Source organism: Chiloscyllium punctatum, chromosome 44 (assembly GCF_047496795.1).
Source record: "Chiloscyllium punctatum isolate Juve2018m chromosome 44, sChiPun1.3, whole genome shotgun sequence".
Lineage (NCBI taxonomy): Eukaryota > Metazoa > Chordata > Chondrichthyes > Orectolobiformes > Hemiscylliidae > Chiloscyllium > Chiloscyllium punctatum.
The window spans coordinates 63,849,946-63,870,952 of record NC_092782.1 but is presented as its reverse complement, the minus strand read 5'-3'; the positions used below and the strand labels follow the sequence as shown (position 1 = coordinate 63,870,952).

The window sequence follows — 21,007 nt, the reverse complement described above, 5'->3', positions numbered from 1 at the left end:
TTCCTTGACTGGAATCCTTCACAATCTGAAGGGAGGTGAACAATCAGTGTTTGTGGTTAAAGTGACTTGATGAAGCTGCACTCTTTAGTCATCCATGATAGTGTACATGCAATTCAGACTTGTCCAAGTAACCAAGACAAGATCCTCCTTTCAGTTTGAAGCTTCCATTCATCACTCACCTTGAAACTTTCATTTACTCAAGAAGTTCCTCTGGTGGAGGACAAGATTGAAACTGTTTTCCACATAGAAACATAGAACAGTATGGCACAGGAACAGGCCCTTCGGTCCACCATGTCTGTGCTGACCATGATGCCATTTTAAACAAACCGTATTTGCCTGCCCATGGTCCATATCCCTCTATTCCCTGCTTGTTTCTGCATCTCTCCAAACATCTCTTAAAGAGACCTTGGTTAAATCCCAGGAATGGGTGCTGGTGTTGAAGGAGGAATGCCCTGCTTTCCCCAGGTGGAACAGGCAGCCTGGATTACTGAAAGGGAAGGAGGGAGATAAATCTGGAAACTTTGTCTTTTTTTTTTACAGGGAGCGAATGCCTGAACATCAAGCATTGGGAGTGTTAGAACCCAAGTTGCAAATTCCGAGACTGACCTCGCAGTTCAGTGGTTGCAAGTGCAGCAACTTTCTCTGATTATTTCACAAGAGCTGCAGGTCATGGGATATACAAAGATATCTACAACCAGGTCCCACTGTCGGAAATCTCAAAGTCTCAAAGACGTTTGCAAGCTTGTCCACAGGCACTGAAGGAACAGCTGTAATGGTAGACTGGGGAGACGGTCAAGGGTAAAAAAGACAGCAGGACAATAAAGTTAAATATGGAAGTCACCATAGCCCCACTATCTCAATAGAGAGAGGAGTCTGGTGGTGGCTTAACCTGAGAGTCACAAAGCCTCAGGTGAAGGAAGGAGGGACCTAGCAGTTGGCATCTGGGGACACAGCAGACCCTCACTCACTGTCTGCTTGGGTGGGTGGTGTGCAGACAAAGGCTGTTCAGAGATTGCTTCATTTCTGATAGCGATAGCCCAGTGGCTGCACTGATTTTTCTCTCTCCAATATATTCATTACAAGATCTCAAAACTATTTCTAAAAGGAAAAAAACATTTGCAGTTCTAGAACACCTTCTCAGTGTTTCCGAAAGCACCTCACAGATACTGTGAAAAGCAAATTCATCCATTTACTACACCTCGTTGTCCAAAATACAATCAGTGTTTTTGGTTGAAGCATTCTATGATGTAAGTTCATCGATGATAGCTATGACCATTCACCAAACCCTAAAAGTACCAAATGAAAATATCAGCATATTTCACAATAATCTCCTAGCTCAAACAGCCTTGATTAACTCATACCAATGATCACTGGAAGTGTTAAATTCACTCAATACTCAGCAAACAGTCACATCATATGGACTTTCATTGTCATCTTCATTTGTTGAGATTTACTATGAACCAAAGAACTGGTTTGGAAAGATAGCAGAATCACACATTGCAGAAATATCAGCAGACTCCTGAAGACAGTGAGGCACAAGATCCCTCATACACTAAAAGTTTATTTATTTTCATAAATTCCATGGCAATCATGAAAGCATTTCTACCGGGCTTCCAATTATAATCCTGACATCTCCCATCAATTTCTCTGAAATACTCATTTCTTAAGCACTCCATGCATGTTGTGATGAATTACGCTAGTTCAAAACTCCACTGACTTTGACATAAACTGTGCATTTAAAACTCAGCCAGACTGAAGGTGGCATCAATCACAACATGAAGACATTTTTCAATAGTTTGGCTCTCTTTGAAGTCAGAAGACCACTGGATATGGGCTGCAAGATTAATTATGTACATATAAAGCTGTTAAGTCTCTTGTTAGAAGTTTACAACCAAAACCTTAATTACAATTATTGAAACTTAAAAAGCTGATTAACGCAACAAATGAGGAGTCAAATTGTGAGATTACAAAAACATTTCAATTTCCTTCGAAAATCTGGAGTCAAATTGAGCAGAACATTTGCTGGTGTTTTTATAATGTTGTCTCTTTAGGGGTCTCTTACATGCTGGCAGTCGATACTTTATGGGTCTTTAATAATGTACCTACTCGAAAACGTTTCCCTCCTTTTTTAATGTGTGCTCTATAGCACACCATATTGTTACAGAGAGAGAAGCATTGCCTCTACAATTTCATACAAATGGAAAAGTCTTGGATTGGATTGCAAACACACACTCCCAATTGCCGATGCCATGCAGCGTGTCCATTAATGTTATTCTCAGTGCACCCCACTCTGTCAAACACAAACAAGAGGGTTATCACACGCATACATACTTGGGCAATCGCTCAAACTCTGCTCAAGATGTCAACTTTCAGACATTGGTTTTCCATGACTATTTTTTATGCTTTAGTACTTGACAAGCAACACCACTGTGAGTGCATAGGAAGACCCTGAGCACCTGAAAGGGGCAGCCTCATAGCTGGACCCAGCAGTGATCTCATTAGCAGACCCAGTGAGGTCTAAGAACAAACCACAAAGTATCTTGTTTTCTACCAGAGCCTCTGCTGTTCACATCCCATTTCTGATAAGGCCCTGCATTTGTTACCCATCCCGATTTTCACTGGAACAGAGTGGTTTGTATAGGAATTTCAGAGAAGAGTTAAGAACCCACCACCTTGTCTGGCAATGATGGGATGGGATGGGATTTCACAAGATTCACCAATAATCTCACTGTTACTAAAATTCATGTGCAATCCCAGATTTATTAGATTCAATGAAATTCTACCAGCTGCCAGGGTTGGATTTGAACCCTTGGTCCCAGTCCACTAGCCTGGTTTACTTCCCAAACCCAATGATGACCTTGCTTGTAAGGGCTGAATTTGATGGCCATGCATCTTAAAGAAAAACCCTCAGGGAAAATACATTTTTCAGTTTGAGTAAACAAAGCAGTACATGCACATCAATCCATCCTTCCATAATCTCACCAATTCCACATTTTAGGAAATAAGTGGGTGAGTAATGCCCCATTGGGGAATCCATCAACCTGACACAAACACTCTCATCATTCATGACTCCCAAGGATATCATCCCCGTCTCATTTACTGCACGTACAAAACATGCTGCCATTAGGAGTAAAACTTAGGAAGAACAGAGCATGAGGCAAGGTTCGTTCCAATATATCATTAATTTCTCAGCTCCAGCACTATTTAATAGACAGAAAATAAATGGCCAATATGTTCAGGCATCATTGTGTTTCTGTGATCATTAATGTTTTTCTGTTGAATGTAACATTTTTACACAGCAACTGCTGATTGACTGGATTAACTGAGTGACTGTTCAGATGGTCTGACTCCTGGCAAATAAACAACTCTCGCAAAGTTATGGGCCATTTTAAACTGGCCCCTTCCAAGTTACTTGATGAAGTGCAGAGTGTGAGATACTGCAGTCAGTTCTGGCTAGGATAGACTTTCTGTTGGCTTTATTCAAGCTGAAGTCACAGCACGAGCTCACAATTTACAAATAAAACAAAGCATTAGCTGTAAGCAGGTAAGTACTTCAGTAGCATTTGTGTCGCTCAACATGAATGCATTTCCCATCAGGAAAATCTGCTTGTGTTTTGCTCCTAATGATGTGTAAGTTGATCTCCAGCAGTTGGCTGCCAGCACCAGTCATCACAATCTTAAAGCAGAAGCCACCAGAGGAAATTGATTTCCTCAAACACTTAATATTTCACACTGACATTTTCAGTGACTGCAAATAAAACTGAAAGCTTAGAAGAACGCCCAGAGGACCGATGTGAAATATTAGTTCACAATTTTCATCTTTTGATTTACAAAGTAACTGGCAAATAATTTTAAAATTTGCAATAACGCTAACATATTCTCTTAAGCAGATCTAAAGGTCATGATTTACAACTGAAACAAAATAACAGACATGTAAGTTTCATTGTTCGGCACATTTATCTACTCCAAGCTCCAACTCAACCTTTCAGAGAGCAATAATGAATCTTCCCAGTATTCCATTGTACACACTTTACCTTGAGGACTTACACTCTCACTATTTGAAATCAAGATTCATTGCAACAGTTCCCACTCAAGCGTAGCACTCCAAAAGCTTGTGATCTCAAATAAATCTGTTGGATTATAACCTGGTGTCATGCGACTTCTGTCTTTGTCCATTCCAGTCCAACACTGACACCTCTACATCATGGCTACAAATGGGGGGAGTACTGACTCTAATACCCTTTTCATACAAGACTCTGTTTGGGTAACTGTATTCAATGTAAGTCTCAACAAGAAGAATCACTTTTCTGAACAACAAGACGTAGTTTAATGCTTAATAACAATAGGTACAAGTTACATTGGTGAGTTACTGCAGCTACCAAGATTATCAGGATCCAGAGATGAGTCATCTGGTGTTTATCTATTATCAGTTGAGGAGTCCTGTATAACAGTATTAAATTGGATGTGGCCTATTGCAATCTCCAACTTAACCCTTTCAGAACTATTGCCTTAAATAACAAATGTTACCTTCAATCCTTTTGTTTTGCCTGGAACTCAATAATTAAAGGTAATAATAATAATCAAATTCAGAACTGCTTGAGGGAATTATACAAGAGGCACATCTCCTTCAGGAGAATAAAGCAGAGAACTGTGGATACTGATGATCTGAAACAGAAACAGAAATTACTGGAGATACTCAGCAGGTCTGGCAGCTTCTGTGGAGAGAACAGTTTGACAATCTTCCATAAATCTTGACTGAAGCTGGATGAGTGAAACAGCTACTCCTGAAGAAAGGGGATAGTTTAGAATTATTAACAGACAGGTTCTTTCAGTGCATGGAGTTTAGCTTCAAAGTCTCAGGTTGGATGTGTTTTGTTGAAGCGCTGAAGGGATTATTTAAAGCTGAGCAAGTCTAAGCTCAGTTGTATGAGGCCCAAAGGAAGGGACAATCAGATTGTTGAGATTGGAAATTGAAACAACAGTTAAATGAAGTTGTATTAATGTGGTAGAGAAGGGAATTCTCGACAGTGTGGGTTCTCAAAAAGAGTTCTTTTGGAATTATGAGATTGTATTTTTTGATGTGTCTCTAAATCTTCCATCTTATACTATACAAAAATAATTTGGTTTATTTGATTTTACTTCATTACTTTTGCATCATAAACATTTGTTTTATTGTTGAAACCAATTCTGCAGCACTGTGCAATTGTGTTTCAGTGAGACACTGCCTCATTAAATCAAAATAAAACACAATGAGATCTATCAAGTCAAATTTCAATCGAGTAATATCAACTGGGATCATAACACAAGGTACAGTATTATTTAGGCTGCATATAACATGGGTAATGTAGTAATCATGGGCGAATTCAATCCCCAGTAAAGCTAATAAGCTCTAATACCATTGAGGATGAATGCCTGGAATGTGCAGGTTGTTGAATGGGTTATCATGGAGTAAGTAATTGAGGTGCAGTTTGAATGGTTTTACCAGCCTGAGGGTTTTCATTCACCCTAATGGTTACGTTCAGAAACGTTAATAAGGACAGGAAGCCGGGGGTGTGTGGACGAGAGGGTGGTGGATGGGTTGAGCAGAGAATTCCAATTATGATGGGTTTTGCTGTGGATAATGGAGCCAATATTTAAGGGTGGGACAGGTGGTTTCATTGGTCTACATGCCAGGTGTCCTCGTTCTGCCACCCAGATAAATACAGCAGCTGTACAAATGTTTATTCAGTCAGCCACATACATCCTGTTCACTGGGTTCCCTCACTAAATCGACACATTGTACTGAATATCACTCAAGAGTCAATCTTACATTGAAGTAAAAGTGATATATTTAATCCAACTTGCAGCAAAATCTCTTGAACAAATCCCAAAACACATTCTTGTGTGCATTTTTACATTGGGGTTTTACTATAGGAATGGACATGCAAATTGTTTTGAATGTGGACCACATCAAATGGAACAAGAACAGTTTGGGGCAGGTAACTTACACAGGTCAATCAATTGTCCTAGATGACCCTAAACCATCCCCGGAAGATGATGGACTATAAACCATTACACAAAGATCTTCAAATATATTACCAGTGAGCTGTGAACGTTGGGCATTTGCCCTCTTGATTGGAACAAAATTCTCAAGGTCAGATCCAAATATAGTATTAATAAATATGTGCAAAAACAATGATTTTTGGATAAAGTTGAAGATAGGAACATATTAATTAGAAGCTGCAGTGGGACACAAGGCCTCTCAATCCTGCTCTACCATTCAATACGATCTGATTACTCCACTTTGCCGAGTTGGAACTTGGGGTCCCCCTCAACACTGTTGCCCTGTTATGATTCCATATTTAGGATTTCCTGTGTAGCATGAAACTCCAGTTAACAGTGTTACATTAGTAACTAACCTTCCACAAACATAAACAAAAGATTTATCGGCATTCTGCTACTTAATTACGAATGCAGTGTTTTTAAAAAAAAGATTTTCTTCTTCAAACAAATGAAATTTCACCTTCAAATGGAGGTGGGTAAGAGGGCAATGACTATCCAGTGTCATGAGTAGCTGTCCCATGGTCACTGGCCAAAATTGTTCAGAAAATTGATTGACCTAGTGTATGTTACTAGCCCTGAGAAATATTGTATCTCAACAAGTGCTCAGCAGCACAGGGGTGTCCTCATCAGGTAGCCCTTGTAGGTAACATTCCCAATCAAGAAATTGTCTTCTCCAGTTGGACAATGGACCAGATGAAGAGGAGGAAGACTCAGGAAAGAGCTCCCTAAACTCTATCCTCAGCTACAGAACAAGATGCTGCCTTCCCAAATTTATACTGAGACTGACACATCCTACACACAACAGCCTGTATGCTCTCTGGTGTCAGTGAACAATCCACAATTGCCATAGGTTTGTATCTTTTAAAAATCCGCAGCTTAAGAAGAACTGTAACATTGAATGTTTTAACTTATTTCTTTTTTCTTCAGTTTTTCTACTCAAGGTTTGGTACCTAAGATGGCATCAGGAATGGTGAATTTGTCAACATTTCACTTGAGTACAAGTGACAATAGAACCCAATTCTAATTCTGGTTCTATTCTAACTAATACATCATATCTAAACTGCTGCTTCTGAACGAACTGAATGAAATATTAGAAAATCATTAATGTAAATGCCCACTGTCTGTATCAGGTAACTGTGATCACAAATTCAACACCTACCTATTCTCCAGTAAACCTTGATGTGGACGTGCTGGGGTTGGACTGGCATTGAAAAAGTCTGAAGTCACACGACACCAGGTTATATTCCAACACGTTTATTTGAAATCACAAACTTTCTGAGCACAGTGAAAGAGAACAGCACACAGACACAGAGTTTATGGCAGAGAGTTCAAACGGTTAGAGTGCAGTGTCAGCTATTAAATCTCTGCAGGTGACCGAGAGTGTTAGGCAGTGTGAGTAAAATGTCAGCAGCTGAAAAACAAGGGGATGACCTTTAATCTGATTAAAAGAGGCAGAGAAATAATTACAAAAGATTAAAAAAAAGATGATGCTGGAGGCATATTAGTCCAGTCATTTGGTATGTTTGTGTGCTCTGGTGTCGTGTGACTTCTGACTTTGCCAAATACGCCTTGACCACATACTTATCAAGAATGTACTCACCCACACCATAAGAAATACCCAGACTCTCCTATTGCTTTTGAAGGGGGTTTCCAAAATGTTACGCCACTTTGCGACTGAAAATTCTCTTTATGTCAGTGTAAAATGGTGACCCCTAATTATAGATTCTCCCACAAGGAAAAAACTTACCCCATTCACCCTGTTAAAACATCTCATAATCTTCTTCCATGTTTCAATCACATCACTTCTTACTTTTCTCCACTCCAATGGATACATGCCTAGTCTGTCCATCCTTTACTCACAAGACAGGGGTCAGTGCTGGGTCCACTGTTGTTTGTGATATACATAAATGATCTGGAAGAGGGCACTGTTGGTATGATCAGCAAGTTTGCAGATGACACAAAGATTGGTGGAGTAGCAGAAAGCATAAGGGACTGTCAGAGAATACAGGAGGATATAGATAGACTGGAGAGTTGGGTGGAAAAGTGACAGATGGCTTTCAATCCAGACAAATGTGAGGTGATGCATTTAGGCAAGTCTAATTCTAGAACAAATTATACAATGAATGGAAGAGCCTTGGGAAAAGTTGATGAGCAGAGAGATCTGGGAGTGCAGGTCCATTGTACCCTGAAGGTTGCTGCACAGGTGGTCAAGAAGGCATATAGTATGCATTCCTTCATAGGACGGGGTATTGAGTATAAGAGCTGGCAAGTCATGTTAAAATTGTACAAGACATTGGTTCGACTGCGTTTAGAATACTGTGTACAGTTCTGGTCGCCACATTACCAAAAGGATGTGGACGCTTTGGAGAGGATGCAGAGAAGATTTACGAGGATGTTGCCTGGTATGGAAGGTGTTACCAAGGAAAGAGGTTGAGTAGGTTAGGTTTATTTTCACTAGAAAAAAGGAGATTGAGGGGGGACCTGATTGAGGTTTACAAAATCGTGAAGGGTGTAGACAGGGTGGATAGAGACAAGCTTTTTCCCAGGGTGAAAGATTCAATAACGAGAGGTCACCTTTCAAGGTGAGAGGTGAAAAGTTTAAGGGGGATACATGCGGCAAGTACTTCACACAGAGGGTGGTGGGTGTCTGGAACGCATTGCGAGCAGAGGTGGTAGAGGCAGGCACGGCAGAATCATTTAAGATGCGTCTGGACAGATGCATGAGTAGGTGGGGAGCAGAGGGATACAGATGCTTGGGAATTGGGCGACAGGTTTAGACAGTACATTTGGATTGGCTCAGGCTTGGAGGGCTGAAGGGCCTGTTCCTGGCTGTAAATTTTCTTTGTTCTTTGTTGGTTTAAGACAACCTGCCTTTTCCAGGCTTTGGCACATATCAATTAGGAGAAAGTGAGGATGCTGGAGATCAGAGTCAAAAAGTGTAGCACTGGAAAAGCACAGCAGAACAGGGAGCAGGAAAATCAATGTTTCAGGCATAAGCCTGATTCCTGATGAAGGGCTTATGCCCGAAACATGGATTCTCCTGCTCCTCGGATGCTGTCTGACCTGCTGTGCTTTTCCAGCACCACAATGTCAACTTTGGCATGTATCAAGCAGAACTGAACTCCCTGCTCAGCACATTCTACCCAAGAATCTTCGTGATGGTGAGGTAGACAGACAGAAGACCAGTCAGACACTCAAAGTATTACACCAGCAATGCTTGTAAGCTCTGTGTAAGTGCTCTAAGCATTGATTCCCACCAGCTAATAGCTGGTAAAATGGAAACATCACCTCAGGACTGTTATCTCTCACTGGGATTATTGAAGGCTACAGCAACTCGGCGAAACCAAAATCAACAATCAAGGATGATTTCATATGGGACACTTGTGGCAGAACCTGCCTTTAACAGAATGTCAGGCAGCATCAGGATGTTTCAGATGTAACCCAGCTTCGGTTACACCTGAAATTGTTGACTTTTTCACCTCCTGATGCTGCCTGGCTTGCTGTGTTCTTCCAGCCTCCTGCCTGCCCATCTTGGATTCCAGTATCTGCAGTTTATTTGTCTCTAACAGATAGAGCCATCAGCAAGAGTATAACATGAGAAGGTGCCCCATCACTGACAGATTTGATCTGCTACATCTGTCTCACCTCACAAAAGTGGAAGGAGCCAAGGAGAACACAAAAGGTTTTTAAATGAAACAAAAACAACTGAAATGTTGGCTGTAATACATCAGAGCTCAGTATTTGGCCAATATGCCACGGAGAAAGGTCGAACTAGTCTTCATACTACGTTGTCACAGTTTGTTAGCCCAGAAACCAAAAGAGAAAATGCTGGAAAATCTCAGCAGGTCTGGCAGCATCTGTAAGGAGAGAAAAGAGCTAACGTTTCGAGTCTGACACTTTGTCAAAGCTCAACTTGTTAGCCCAGAGTTTCTGTTCAACATAGAGAAGAGAAATTTCAGAGTGTTCTTAACAGTTTTCATTGAAATTAATAAAACAAAGAACTGCAGATGCTTATAATCTGAACCAAAGTGGAAACTGCTGAAGAAACTGAGCAGATCTGGCAGCATCTGTGGAGAAAGAAACAGAGTCAATCTTTCAAGTCACTGTGTCACCCTGTCAGTAGACCCAAAATGGTAACTGCTTTCTTTCCACAGATGCTGCCAGACATGGTGAGTTTCTCCAGCAATGTCTGTTTTGTTTTAGTGGAGTTAATCTTAATCAATGTTGAGCCAGCTGGTATTTGCTGGGCTAGAACAGGGCTAACTACAATAGATTTCAATGGTTCCCGATAAAATGGAGGAAAAATCGAGCCACCATTCCTGATCACTCTCTGATGTCAAGACAAAGCAAATCTGTTGATGTTGGATCCATGCTAATTCTCATGCTTAGCTTCAAAACAGCTAGGCGTTGGGTCAGGTACCAAAAGCCTATCACTGTCACTGCAGCTAATCACCAGACTTCAAGGAGAGGAGCAGGAAATTGCTTGCAAACTGCTTGCCACTTGATTGACTGTGGAGACTGTATGAATAAACGAGTCCTTGTGTTACAAGTAGGATAAGTTCACAATGTCACAATCCTTCAGTTACCTTACAGACCCTGGCAACCCTGGAGAAGATGGACTTGTCAGAGGTGCTGCTGTCCTCTGTAGCTTCCCGAAAGAAAAAATATATCTTATCATCATCAGCATTGTAGGTGTCCGGGATGGAAAATGCTCCGATAAACTTTGCTTCTGTAAATAAAAACTTTTTTTTTACTTACATGAAAACAGTTACTCTTGAGCAAATTTAAGAAACTGTAAATGATATGGAGTATTTAAAGATCTGACAAAAAAAATCAATGTTGCCCTTTTGTTCAAAATTGCATTATTTTATATCCATGCAGAGTCGAATCCACTGCCCTCCTGTTTGCACTGGAGTAAAAGCAGGTGAATTCCTTTGACATCACACATGCCCTCTGTGTAACACTGGGAGACAGTGAGGACTGGAGATCAGAGTTGAAAGTGTGTTGCTGGAAAAGCACAGCGGGTCAGGCAGCATCCGAGGAGCAGGAGAATCAACATTTTGGACCAGAGCCCGATTCCTGATGAAGGGCTCCGGCCCGAAATGTCGATTTTCCTGGTCCTCGGATGCTGCCTGACTTGCTATGCAATTTTAGCCAGTCTACTCTCATCATGACCCAGACAGTTGGATACTCAGCAATTACACATTATCAGCAAGGACACCATTTCTCAGATTTGTCTCTATATCTGTGCTACAGAGAATAGGCTCAACATATGTGATCTGCTTTATATTGGGTGGATCTGAGGGACAGACATGGCTGGAAGTGTGTGCACACAAAGCTGTAATGTCTAGAGTGTGTAAGTGGAACTACTGCATACTGCAGGAGGTAACATTACTTGTGTCATGACAGTGAAGATAGCAAATAAAACTTTTAGTTTACAAGAAATCTGTAACGTATCAGCATGAATCCAGAGTGGTTTGGAAAGGCTTTCCACGTTTGGACTCACATTTCACAGTGCCTTGGAAATCATGCTGACCATCACCCTCTACGTGACACTAACAACTTCCATTGATGTGTGTCCGAAACCATTGCCCTTTGATGCAAATGCACTGGTGTAGTGGGAGACATTTATCAACTGGCTCTGCTCTAATGTCTTTACATGAGACATGACAGAATGGTGTGTTCATCCAAATGAAAAGGCTGGTCAAAGTCAAGTGGGTTTCATAAACATATCACCATCATCTGTAACATTTGTGTAAATGACATGAAAATGATCCAAATCTCAACACTATTCACTTGTTCTCCCGTGGACTGCACTCAATCACCTAAAAAGGCAAAGAGGTGATTGCACCCTCATACCATTGAGCCAGTAGTGTTCCGAGAGGTCTGTGCGGATGTAATGCTGGTTGGATGGTGGTCCCAGAGAGCGGGTGAAAGCAGTGTCTCTGCCGTGAAAATCAGATGCTGTACCAGCGTAAAGATATTCCCCTGGAAATAGAGAGTGAATAAAAATTAAATCCAACCATGTTACAGAAGAAATTATTTCATCCAGAAAACAGTTCAAGAATATCTGGCTGTATTTTTTGTTCAATGCTTTCTTGTTACAATCACCACATATAACCATCTGAATCAGGGACAGGAAGAGGGTGGTTGAGCCTGTCATTCAACAAGAACACCACTGATCCGATTGTCACCTCAAATCCACAATGCATTTATTTCTGTAATAAAAACAAACATTCAAGAGCTCTGCTTCACTACATTGTTACCAGAAATGAAGGGTTAGTCTTAGGAAGAGAGAATGAGCAGGTTAGGCCGATATTCTCTGAAGTTTAGAAGAATGAGAGGAGATCTAATTATGGTACATCAGATACTAAAGGGGATTGACAAAGTAGATGTAGACAGGGTGTTTCTCATGTGGGACAGTCTAGAACGAAAGGTCATAGTTCAGGGATAAGGGGTAACAGATTTGAAACAGAAATGAGGACAAACTACTTCTCTGAAAGTATTGTGAATCTGTGGGAATTCTCTCTCCCACAGTGTGGTGGATCCTGGAATACTGAGTAAATTTAAAGAGGATATCGACTTTTTTTTAATCAGTAACAGGTTGAAGGGTTGTGGAGAGCAGACAGGAAAGTGGAGTTTGGGCCAAGATGAGATCAGCCATGATCCGATTGAACGGCAGAGCAGGCTCAAGGGGCAGAATGGCCTCCTCCTGTTCCTGGTTCTTATGTTCCAGGACCTTTTCAGGAAGAGAAGATTCAAAGCCCTCAATGCTCTGAGAGAAAATATTTCACATCATTCCTGTAATAATGGGCGACCCCTGATATTTGAACAGTGACCTCTCATTCTCTATTCTCCCATAAAAGGGAACTTCCTCTCTCCATCCCCTCAGTCAATATCCCTATAGACATTCCAAAATTAAACAAACAACAAAAGTCAAATTACTGTTTGCTGCTCTACATAGGTTGGATGGATTTCACATTGAGTTTAACATTGGTCATCAACATTCTTTTACTCCTTGGTGCCTCATAGTTCACAATTTGTTATCACTCTACAATTTTCTCCAATTCATTTTATAAATTATATGCAGGCTCCTCTAGTTCCACAGTCCCTACTAGATGGAGAATGTTAGTTTCAAACTGGCAACTTATCACTGTGTATTTCCACACGAGAGTTGTGAGCTGCCACATTGTTCAAACACCATGTATGCCATGAGCCGCTGGTGGATGTGAATCCTCTGGGTGGGATGCAAAGGGTTGAAGTTCTTGCCAAAGAAACATAGCCACAGGCTTCTCGTGAATGACTAAATCATAGGGCAGCATGATGGCTCAGTGGTTAGCACTGCTGCCTCACAGCACCAAGGTCCCAGGTTTGATTCCAGCCTCGGGTGATTGTCTGTGTGGAGTTTGCACATTCTCCCCGTGTTTGCATGGGTTTCCTCCCACAGTCCAAAGGTATGCAGGTTAGGTGAATTGGCCATGTTAAACTGCCCATAGTGTTATGGGCATTAGTGAGAGGGAAATGGGTCTGGGTGGGTTACTCTTCGGAGGGTCGGTGTGGACTTGTTGGGCCGAAGGGCCTGTTTCCACACTGTAGGGAATCTAATCATTATCTCATTCTGTTTTTGCAATTTAGCAATAAAACCTATACTCAGCAACATGATTACAAATTTAATGTCCTTAAACAATTCCACCTATGGTTTATATAATACAAAAATGCATGTTTCTGTAAAAACACACTCATTAGAAAAAGTGAGGGTTTTATTTTTATCTCGATAGAGTTAGAGTTTAACTGGTGAAACACAAGATATAAGATGTTGAGGACTGTTGTTCTAATCTCTCATTGACCATTTGTTTTATTTTTTGATATCACAGATTGAGGTTGGTGGGTGAGGGGGAAGAATGTGAAGCAGAATGCTAATGATTTTTAAAAATTTTTGATTGCACCAGACAGGAGGTAGCAGGGATAAATTATCGACATCACAAATCAGAAAATACCTTCTCCCCCACTAAAGGACAACAGACGAAAAGATTGTGAGAATTCAGAGGAAGAGTAGACCATTCGGCCCTACAAATGCCATTCAAAAAGTTTAAGGCTGATCTAATTGTGGCTGTAACTCCACTTTCCTATCTCTCTCTCAAAACCCTTAATGGAGATCAAACATGTGTTTGACTTGGCTTTAAGTGTATTTATAGACTTGGCCTCCACTGCTTCCTGGAGAAGGGAATCCTAAAGGCTAATGATCATCAGAAGAGAAGAACTCTTCCTTATCTCCCTTCATGAGAAGGTCTGCTATTGTTTGACTTTGTTCAAGATTCCTCCATGAGAAAACTCCTCCTTTCTGCAGGCATCCTGTCAATCCCTTTCAGAAATTGATAGGTTTCTCATTGTTCTAAACTGCAATGAGTATAGACCAAACCTGCTCAGGCTCCCCTCACTGGACAATCCCTTTATCCCAGCAATCAGTTTAATGAATTATCTGTGAAGTGTTTCCAATGCAAGGTAACCTAAACTGTGCACAGTATTCCAGGTGCAAATGCAACAATATCCTATACATTTGTAGAAGGCTTCCCTACTTTTCTCCATCACTCTTGTAATAAAGACCAACTTTTCTAATTACTCACTATATCTACAAGCTGATATTTCATGATTCATGTATAAGGTCACTCAGATCCACCTGAATTTTTAAAAAAAATTGATTTATTATTGCCAGGTGTACAGTGAAAAACAGTGAAAAGTATTTTTTGTGTGAGAATTACAGGCAAATCATACCATAAAAGATCAAAGGATGATTGAACAGAGTGAGATTACAAAGTTACGGCTGCAAAGAAGGTGCACGAAAAGCAAGATCAACATTAGATTTGAAATTAGAGAGGACCATTCAGCAGCCTAATAACAGCGGGGAAGAAGCTGTTCTTGAACCTGTTGGTCTGTGTGTTTACGTTCTTGTATCTTCTGCCTGACTGAAGAGGTTGGAAGAGATTATTACCAGGGTGGGAGGAGTCTTGCAGCATTCTGCAGTCTTTCCCCTTTTAGATCCTGCTTTTCAATTGTGCCTGTCAAAGTGAACAACTTCACTTTTTCCGATATTACATGTGACCTACTAATTTTTTGGCACTCACTTAATCCATCTCCATTTGCAGACATTTCATCACTTTCTTCTAATTTACTGAATACCAAACTTGGTGCTGTCAGCAAATGCAGCTACAATACAATTGCCCTTTCATGAAATTCATTAGTATAGGGTGCAAATAGCTGAACTCCCAACACTGATTCTTGAGGTACTCCCCTTGTTACAGTTTGCCAACCTGAAAATGATCCATTTATCCCAACTCTTTGTCCGGTTCGTTAACCAATACGCTATCTAGAACATAGAAGAATACAGCGCAGTACAGGCCCTTTGGCCCTCGATGTTGCACCGATCCAAGCCCACCTAACCTACACTAGCCCACTATCCTCCATATGCCGATCCAATGCCCGTTTAAATGCTCATAAGGAGGGAGAGTCCACCATTATCTATGTTAATGTATCACCATAAACTCTTACCTTATACAGCAGCATTTTAATGTGATATTTTATATAATGCCTTTTGGAAATCAAAAGATAATACGTCTACAGGTTTTACTTTATCTAATGTGCTTGTTCAAAATTAAACACCTGTAGGAAATTTGTTAAACATGAACTGCCTTTCACAAAACTTTGATACTGCCTGATTATCTAATGCGTTTCTATATGTCCACTATTACTTCATTAATAATGGAATCTTGTATTTTTCTAATGAAAGATGTTAGAACATTTGGTCTTAAACTTCCTGTTTTTTGGCTTCCTCTTTTCTGGAATACCATCATGAGTAGCATTATCAATATGTTCCATTAGACAATAAGATAGGAGCAGAATTACACCATTTGACCCATCGAGAATACTCGACCATTCTATCATGGCTGATATGATTCTCAACCTCATTCTCCTGCCTTCTCCCTGTAACTCTTGATCCTCTTACCAATCAGGAACCTATCTATCTCTGTCTTAAATACACTCAATAATGTGGTCTCCACAGCCCTCTGCAGCAATGAGTTCCACAGAGTCACCACTTTCTGGCTGAAGCAATTCCTCCTCATCTCAGTTTGAAAGGGTTGTTCCTTCATTCTGGGGTTGTGCTCTTCTGTCCTAGTCTTTTCTCCCAGTGGAAACATCTTCTCCATGTCCACTCTACCCAGCCCTCTCAGTATTCTGGAAATTGTAAGCAGATCCACCTCATCATTCCAAACTCCATCAAATAAAGACCCAGAATCCTCAACCACTCTTCTATGACAAGCCCTTTATCTTCAGGATCATTCGTGGGTAAACCTCCAACACTAACACACCCCTCCTTACAAACAGGGCCCAAAATTGCTCACAATTTCCAAATGCAGTCTGACCACAGCATTATACAATCGTAGCTCTTGTATTCTTTACCTCTTGAAATTGCATTTGCCTTCCTAACTGCCAACCGAACCTGCATGTCAACCTTAAAATATAATTGTATTGTAGCTTAATTAGGACTCCCAAGTCCCTTTGTGCTTCAGATTTCCAAAGCCTTTCATCATTTATAAAATTGTCAATGCCTCACTTCTTCCTATCAAAGTGCATAATCTTGCACTTTCTCACACTGTATTCTATCTGCCACATTTTTGCCTATTCTCCTAGCGTGTCCAAGTCATTCTGCAGCGTCTCTACTTTTTTAACACTACCTGTCCCTCCACCTATCTTAGTGTCATTTCCAAATTTAGCAACAGGACCCTCGGTTCCTTCAGCTAGGTTGTTAATGTATAATGTGAATAACTGTGATCCCAACACTGACCCCTGTGGAACTCCGCTAGTCACAGGCTGCCATCCTTAAAAAGACATAGAACATAGAACAATACAGCACAGACAGGCCCTTCGGGCTTGGTGTTGCGCCAGTCTGTGAACTAATCTAAGCCCATCCCCCTACATTATCCCATCATCATCCATATGCTTATCTAAGGACTGTTTAAATGCGTTTAATGTGGCTGAGTTGACTACACTGGTAGATAGGGCATTCTGCACCCTTACCACTCTCTGAGTAAAGAACCTGCCTCTGACATCTGTCCTAAATCTATCACCCCTCAATTTGCAGCTATGTCCCCTCGTACAAGCTGATGTCATCATCCTGGGAAAAAGACTCTCACTCTTCCACCCTATCTAATCCTCTGATCATCTTGTATGTCTCAATTAAATCCCCTCTTAGCCTTCTTCTCCCCAATGAGAACAGACCCTAGTCCCTCAGCCTTTCCTCATAAGGCCTTCCCTCCAGACCAGGCAACATCCTGGTAAATCTCCTCTGCACCTTTTCCAATGCTTCCACATCCTTCCTGTAATAAGACGATCAGAACTGTACACAATATTCCAAGTGTGTCCTCACTAGCATTTTGTATTGTTGCAGTATGACATCATGGCTCCGGAACTCAATCCCTCTACCAATGAAACCTGATACACCGTATGCCTTCTTAACAGCACTATCAACCTGTGGGGCGACTTTCAGGGATCTATGTACATGGACTCCAAGATCCCTTTGCACATCCACACTACCAAGACTCTTTCCATTGACCAAGTACTCGGTCTTCCTGTTATTTTTCCCAAAGTGCATCACCTCACATTTAGGTGCATTGAACTCCATTTGCCACCTCACAGCCCAATTCTGCAGTTTATCCAAGTCTCCCTGTAACCTGCAACATTCTTCCAAATTGTCTACCACTCCACCGACTTTAGTGTCATCTGCAAACTTACTAACCCATCCACCTATGCCTGCATCAAAATCATTTATAAAATTGACAAACAGCAGTGGTTCCAAAACAGATCCTTGTGACACACCACGAGTAACTGGACTCCAGGCTGAATACTTTCCATCAACCACCACTCGCTGCCTTCTTTCAGAAAGCTAGTTTCTAATCCAAACTACTAAATCACCCTCAATTCCATGCCTCTGCATTTTCTCCAACAGCCTACCATGTGGAACCTTATCAAAGGCTTTACTGAAGTCCATGTATACCATGTCATCTGCCCTACCCTCATCTACATACTTGGTCGCCTTCTCAAAAAACTCAATGAGGTTTGTGAGACATGACCTGCCCTTGACGAATCCATGTTGACTATTTCCAAATAAATTGTTGCTTGCAAGATAATTATAAATCCTCTCTCTTTTAATCTTTCCAAATCTTTTCCTACAACAGACATAAGGCTCACTAGTCTATAATTACTAGAGTTATCTCTACTGCCCTTCTTGAACAAGGGCACAACATTTGCAATCCTCCAGTCCTTTGGTACTAAATCTGTAGACAATGATGACACAAAGATCAAGGCCAAAGCCTGGGCCATCTTCTCCCTAGCTTCCCAGAGAATTCTCAGAGGATTAGATGGGGTAGACAGTGAAAGACTTTTTCCTAGGATGATGACGTCAGCTTGTACGAGAGAGCATAACTACAAATTGTGGGGCAATAGATTTAAGACAGATGTTAGAGGCAGGTTTTTTACGCAGAGATTGGTAAGGGTGTGGAATGCCCTACCTGCTGATGTAGTCAACTCAGCCACATTAGGGAGATTTAAACAATCCTTAGATAAGCACATGGATGATGATGGGATAGTGTAGGGGGACGAGCTGAGAATAGTTCACAGGTCGGTGCAACATCAAGGGCCGAAGGGCCTATTCTGCGCTGTATTGTTCTTTGTTCTATCCCATCTGGCCCGGAGACTTATCTACTTTCACATCTTCTCGAATTGATAACACCTCCTCCTTACTAGTCTCAATCCTTTCAAGTCTAATAGCACGTATATCAATCTTCTCCTCTACAATATTCCCCTTTTCCTGAGTGAAAAGACACTTATATTCCCCACTCTCTGCCTCCTGCCAGTCAGCCAATCCTCTATCCATGCTCGTACCTTGTCTCTAACACCATGAACTCTTATCTTATTTAGCAGCCTGCTGTGTGGCATCTTATCTGAGGCTTTCTAGAAATCCAAATGGATCACACCCACTGGCTCTCCTTTGTCTAACTAATTGTTTTTTGGTTTATGTACTTTCCTGCTCTATGCTCCAGAAAGCAAGCATTGCTCATCAAGAACCTAAACCTTAAAATTAGCACCAGTTCTTTAACTGCATAACTCAGGCCTCTTCCAGAACAGTGATAGTGGATTAGTGGTGCTGGAAGAGCACAGCAGTTCAGGCAGCATCCAACGAGCAGCGAAATCGACATTTTGGGCAAAAGCCCTTCATCAGGGAGGGCTTTTGCCCGAAACGTCGATTTTGCTGCTCGTTGGATGCTGCCTGAACTGCTGTGCTCTTCCAGCACCACTAATCCAGTATTTGGTTTTCAGCATCTGCAGTCATTGTTTTTACCCAGAACAGTGATAGTGTCCATACCTCTTGACCAGATTCCACACCACCAGCTCCAGAGGTGTGTCATTACATTTCTGAACAAACTGATTAGAAAGTATCTAGAAATGGTGATGAAAGATTGAGAGAGTGTTACACAGATGTGAAGCTCAGTGGGTAGATGGAATTGCAATACATTGTGCAAGCTGTGCGTTCTTGAAGGACCAGTATCAGTCTTTGCTGGGGAACAACTCTACATTAGATGGATCTAATTTAATATTTATACTGGGCAGTTCTTCTTCACATTACTATGATACATTTAAAATATTTCTGAATGTTTTCACTAAAATCAGGTTATAAAGAAAATATATGTTGGATTAAAGTAAAGTTTTACTGAAAATATTTTGAGAGCAAATAGCACAGTGCTATTTCAGCGGATATATTATTTTATGGGGAGTCAATTCTCATTTTGCTGGTTTAACCTGTATAGGAAATATCTGTTGGAAAAGCACATGGTAAAGGAGCTGTTCAAAGAGCTTCTTCCACAGATGATTCTTCCAGGACAAGACATCCTTCTTTTCAAACACTTGAGCTTTAAACTAACAAGTGAAGTGGTCACCAATACCCTTGCTTCCTCTAACTGCCCCTGAATGGCACTGTTGACAATTGCCATCAATCAGATGGTGGACCTTGCCATCCGGGTTGGTTTGAATCGTAAAGTCCTGGAGGTAGATGTCACATTGAGGAATGAACAGCATAATCACTATTTACCCAACTGTCAGACATGCAATGACCATGGCCCATCCCAGACTGCCCTTTCTCAAGCTATAGTTCTTAAACATTCTAGTTATCCCTTGGTAATCGTCCGGCTCTGCATAGTTTGGAGTCAGCTGAAATGCCCTTTGAACAGCAGGAATTTCAAAAATGGATTGATCCCACTAATGCTCGAGAAATTTGACCAACTCTCACGTCTAAAGATAAACATATCTGTTTCTCTTCCTCAATCCCCTTCAGGAATCCAGGTGAAGCAGAGATCAGTAATACATTCTGTAAGAGTGGATCTGTGAGAGGCTGATGACAGGAAATTGTTCATATTGATGTGATACACTTCAAAATATTGGCAAGCTCTGCTTCATTCCTGCAGTTAGCAAATGGAACCAAATCCACAATCACTCCTGCAATATTGGGCACTGCACAGACATGAACTTTAGTTTCACATTACAATGTGAAAGCAGTTGCATTGAAGAAACAAACAATTTACAAATGGATATAGGCAAATGGACCAGAACTTTAAACGTGGAGTCTAACGTACATAAGGGTGAAGTTATCTATTCTCGTTGAAAGAATAAAAAGACAATTTACTATTTAGATTGATAGAAACTTTAAAACGTTTCAGTGCAGAAGGATCTGGGTGTCCTCATACATATATTACAGAAAGTTAGTCTGCTGGTACAGCAGGCAATAAGGAGGGTAAATGGAATTTTGACATTTATTGCTAAAGGACTAGCGCTTTAAAGTAGGAAGGTATTGCTGCAAATGTACAAGACATTGGTGAGATCTCATGGAGTATTGCATGTAACTTTGGTCCTGTCACTT

At 41.0% G+C, this 21,007-nt stretch overlaps 1 protein-coding gene across 8 annotated transcripts in view; it reads right to left on the bottom strand.

The window, feature by feature from the left end:
* sema3d (sema domain, immunoglobulin domain (Ig), short basic domain, secreted, (semaphorin) 3D) overlaps positions 1–21,007 on the bottom strand; it is a 361,202-nt gene that overhangs the window by 125,987 nt on the left and 214,208 nt on the right. For all 8 annotated transcript variants that reach the window (XM_072563088.1, XM_072563095.1, XM_072563087.1 and 5 more), the window contains 2 exons: positions 11,902–12,030; positions 10,629–10,771 (listed from right to left, as the gene is read on the bottom strand). In XM_072563088.1, the coding sequence (XP_072419189.1) occupies positions 10,629–10,771; positions 11,902–12,030 (272 nt within the window). The remainder of the gene's footprint in view (positions 1–10,628; positions 10,772–11,901; positions 12,031–21,007) is intronic.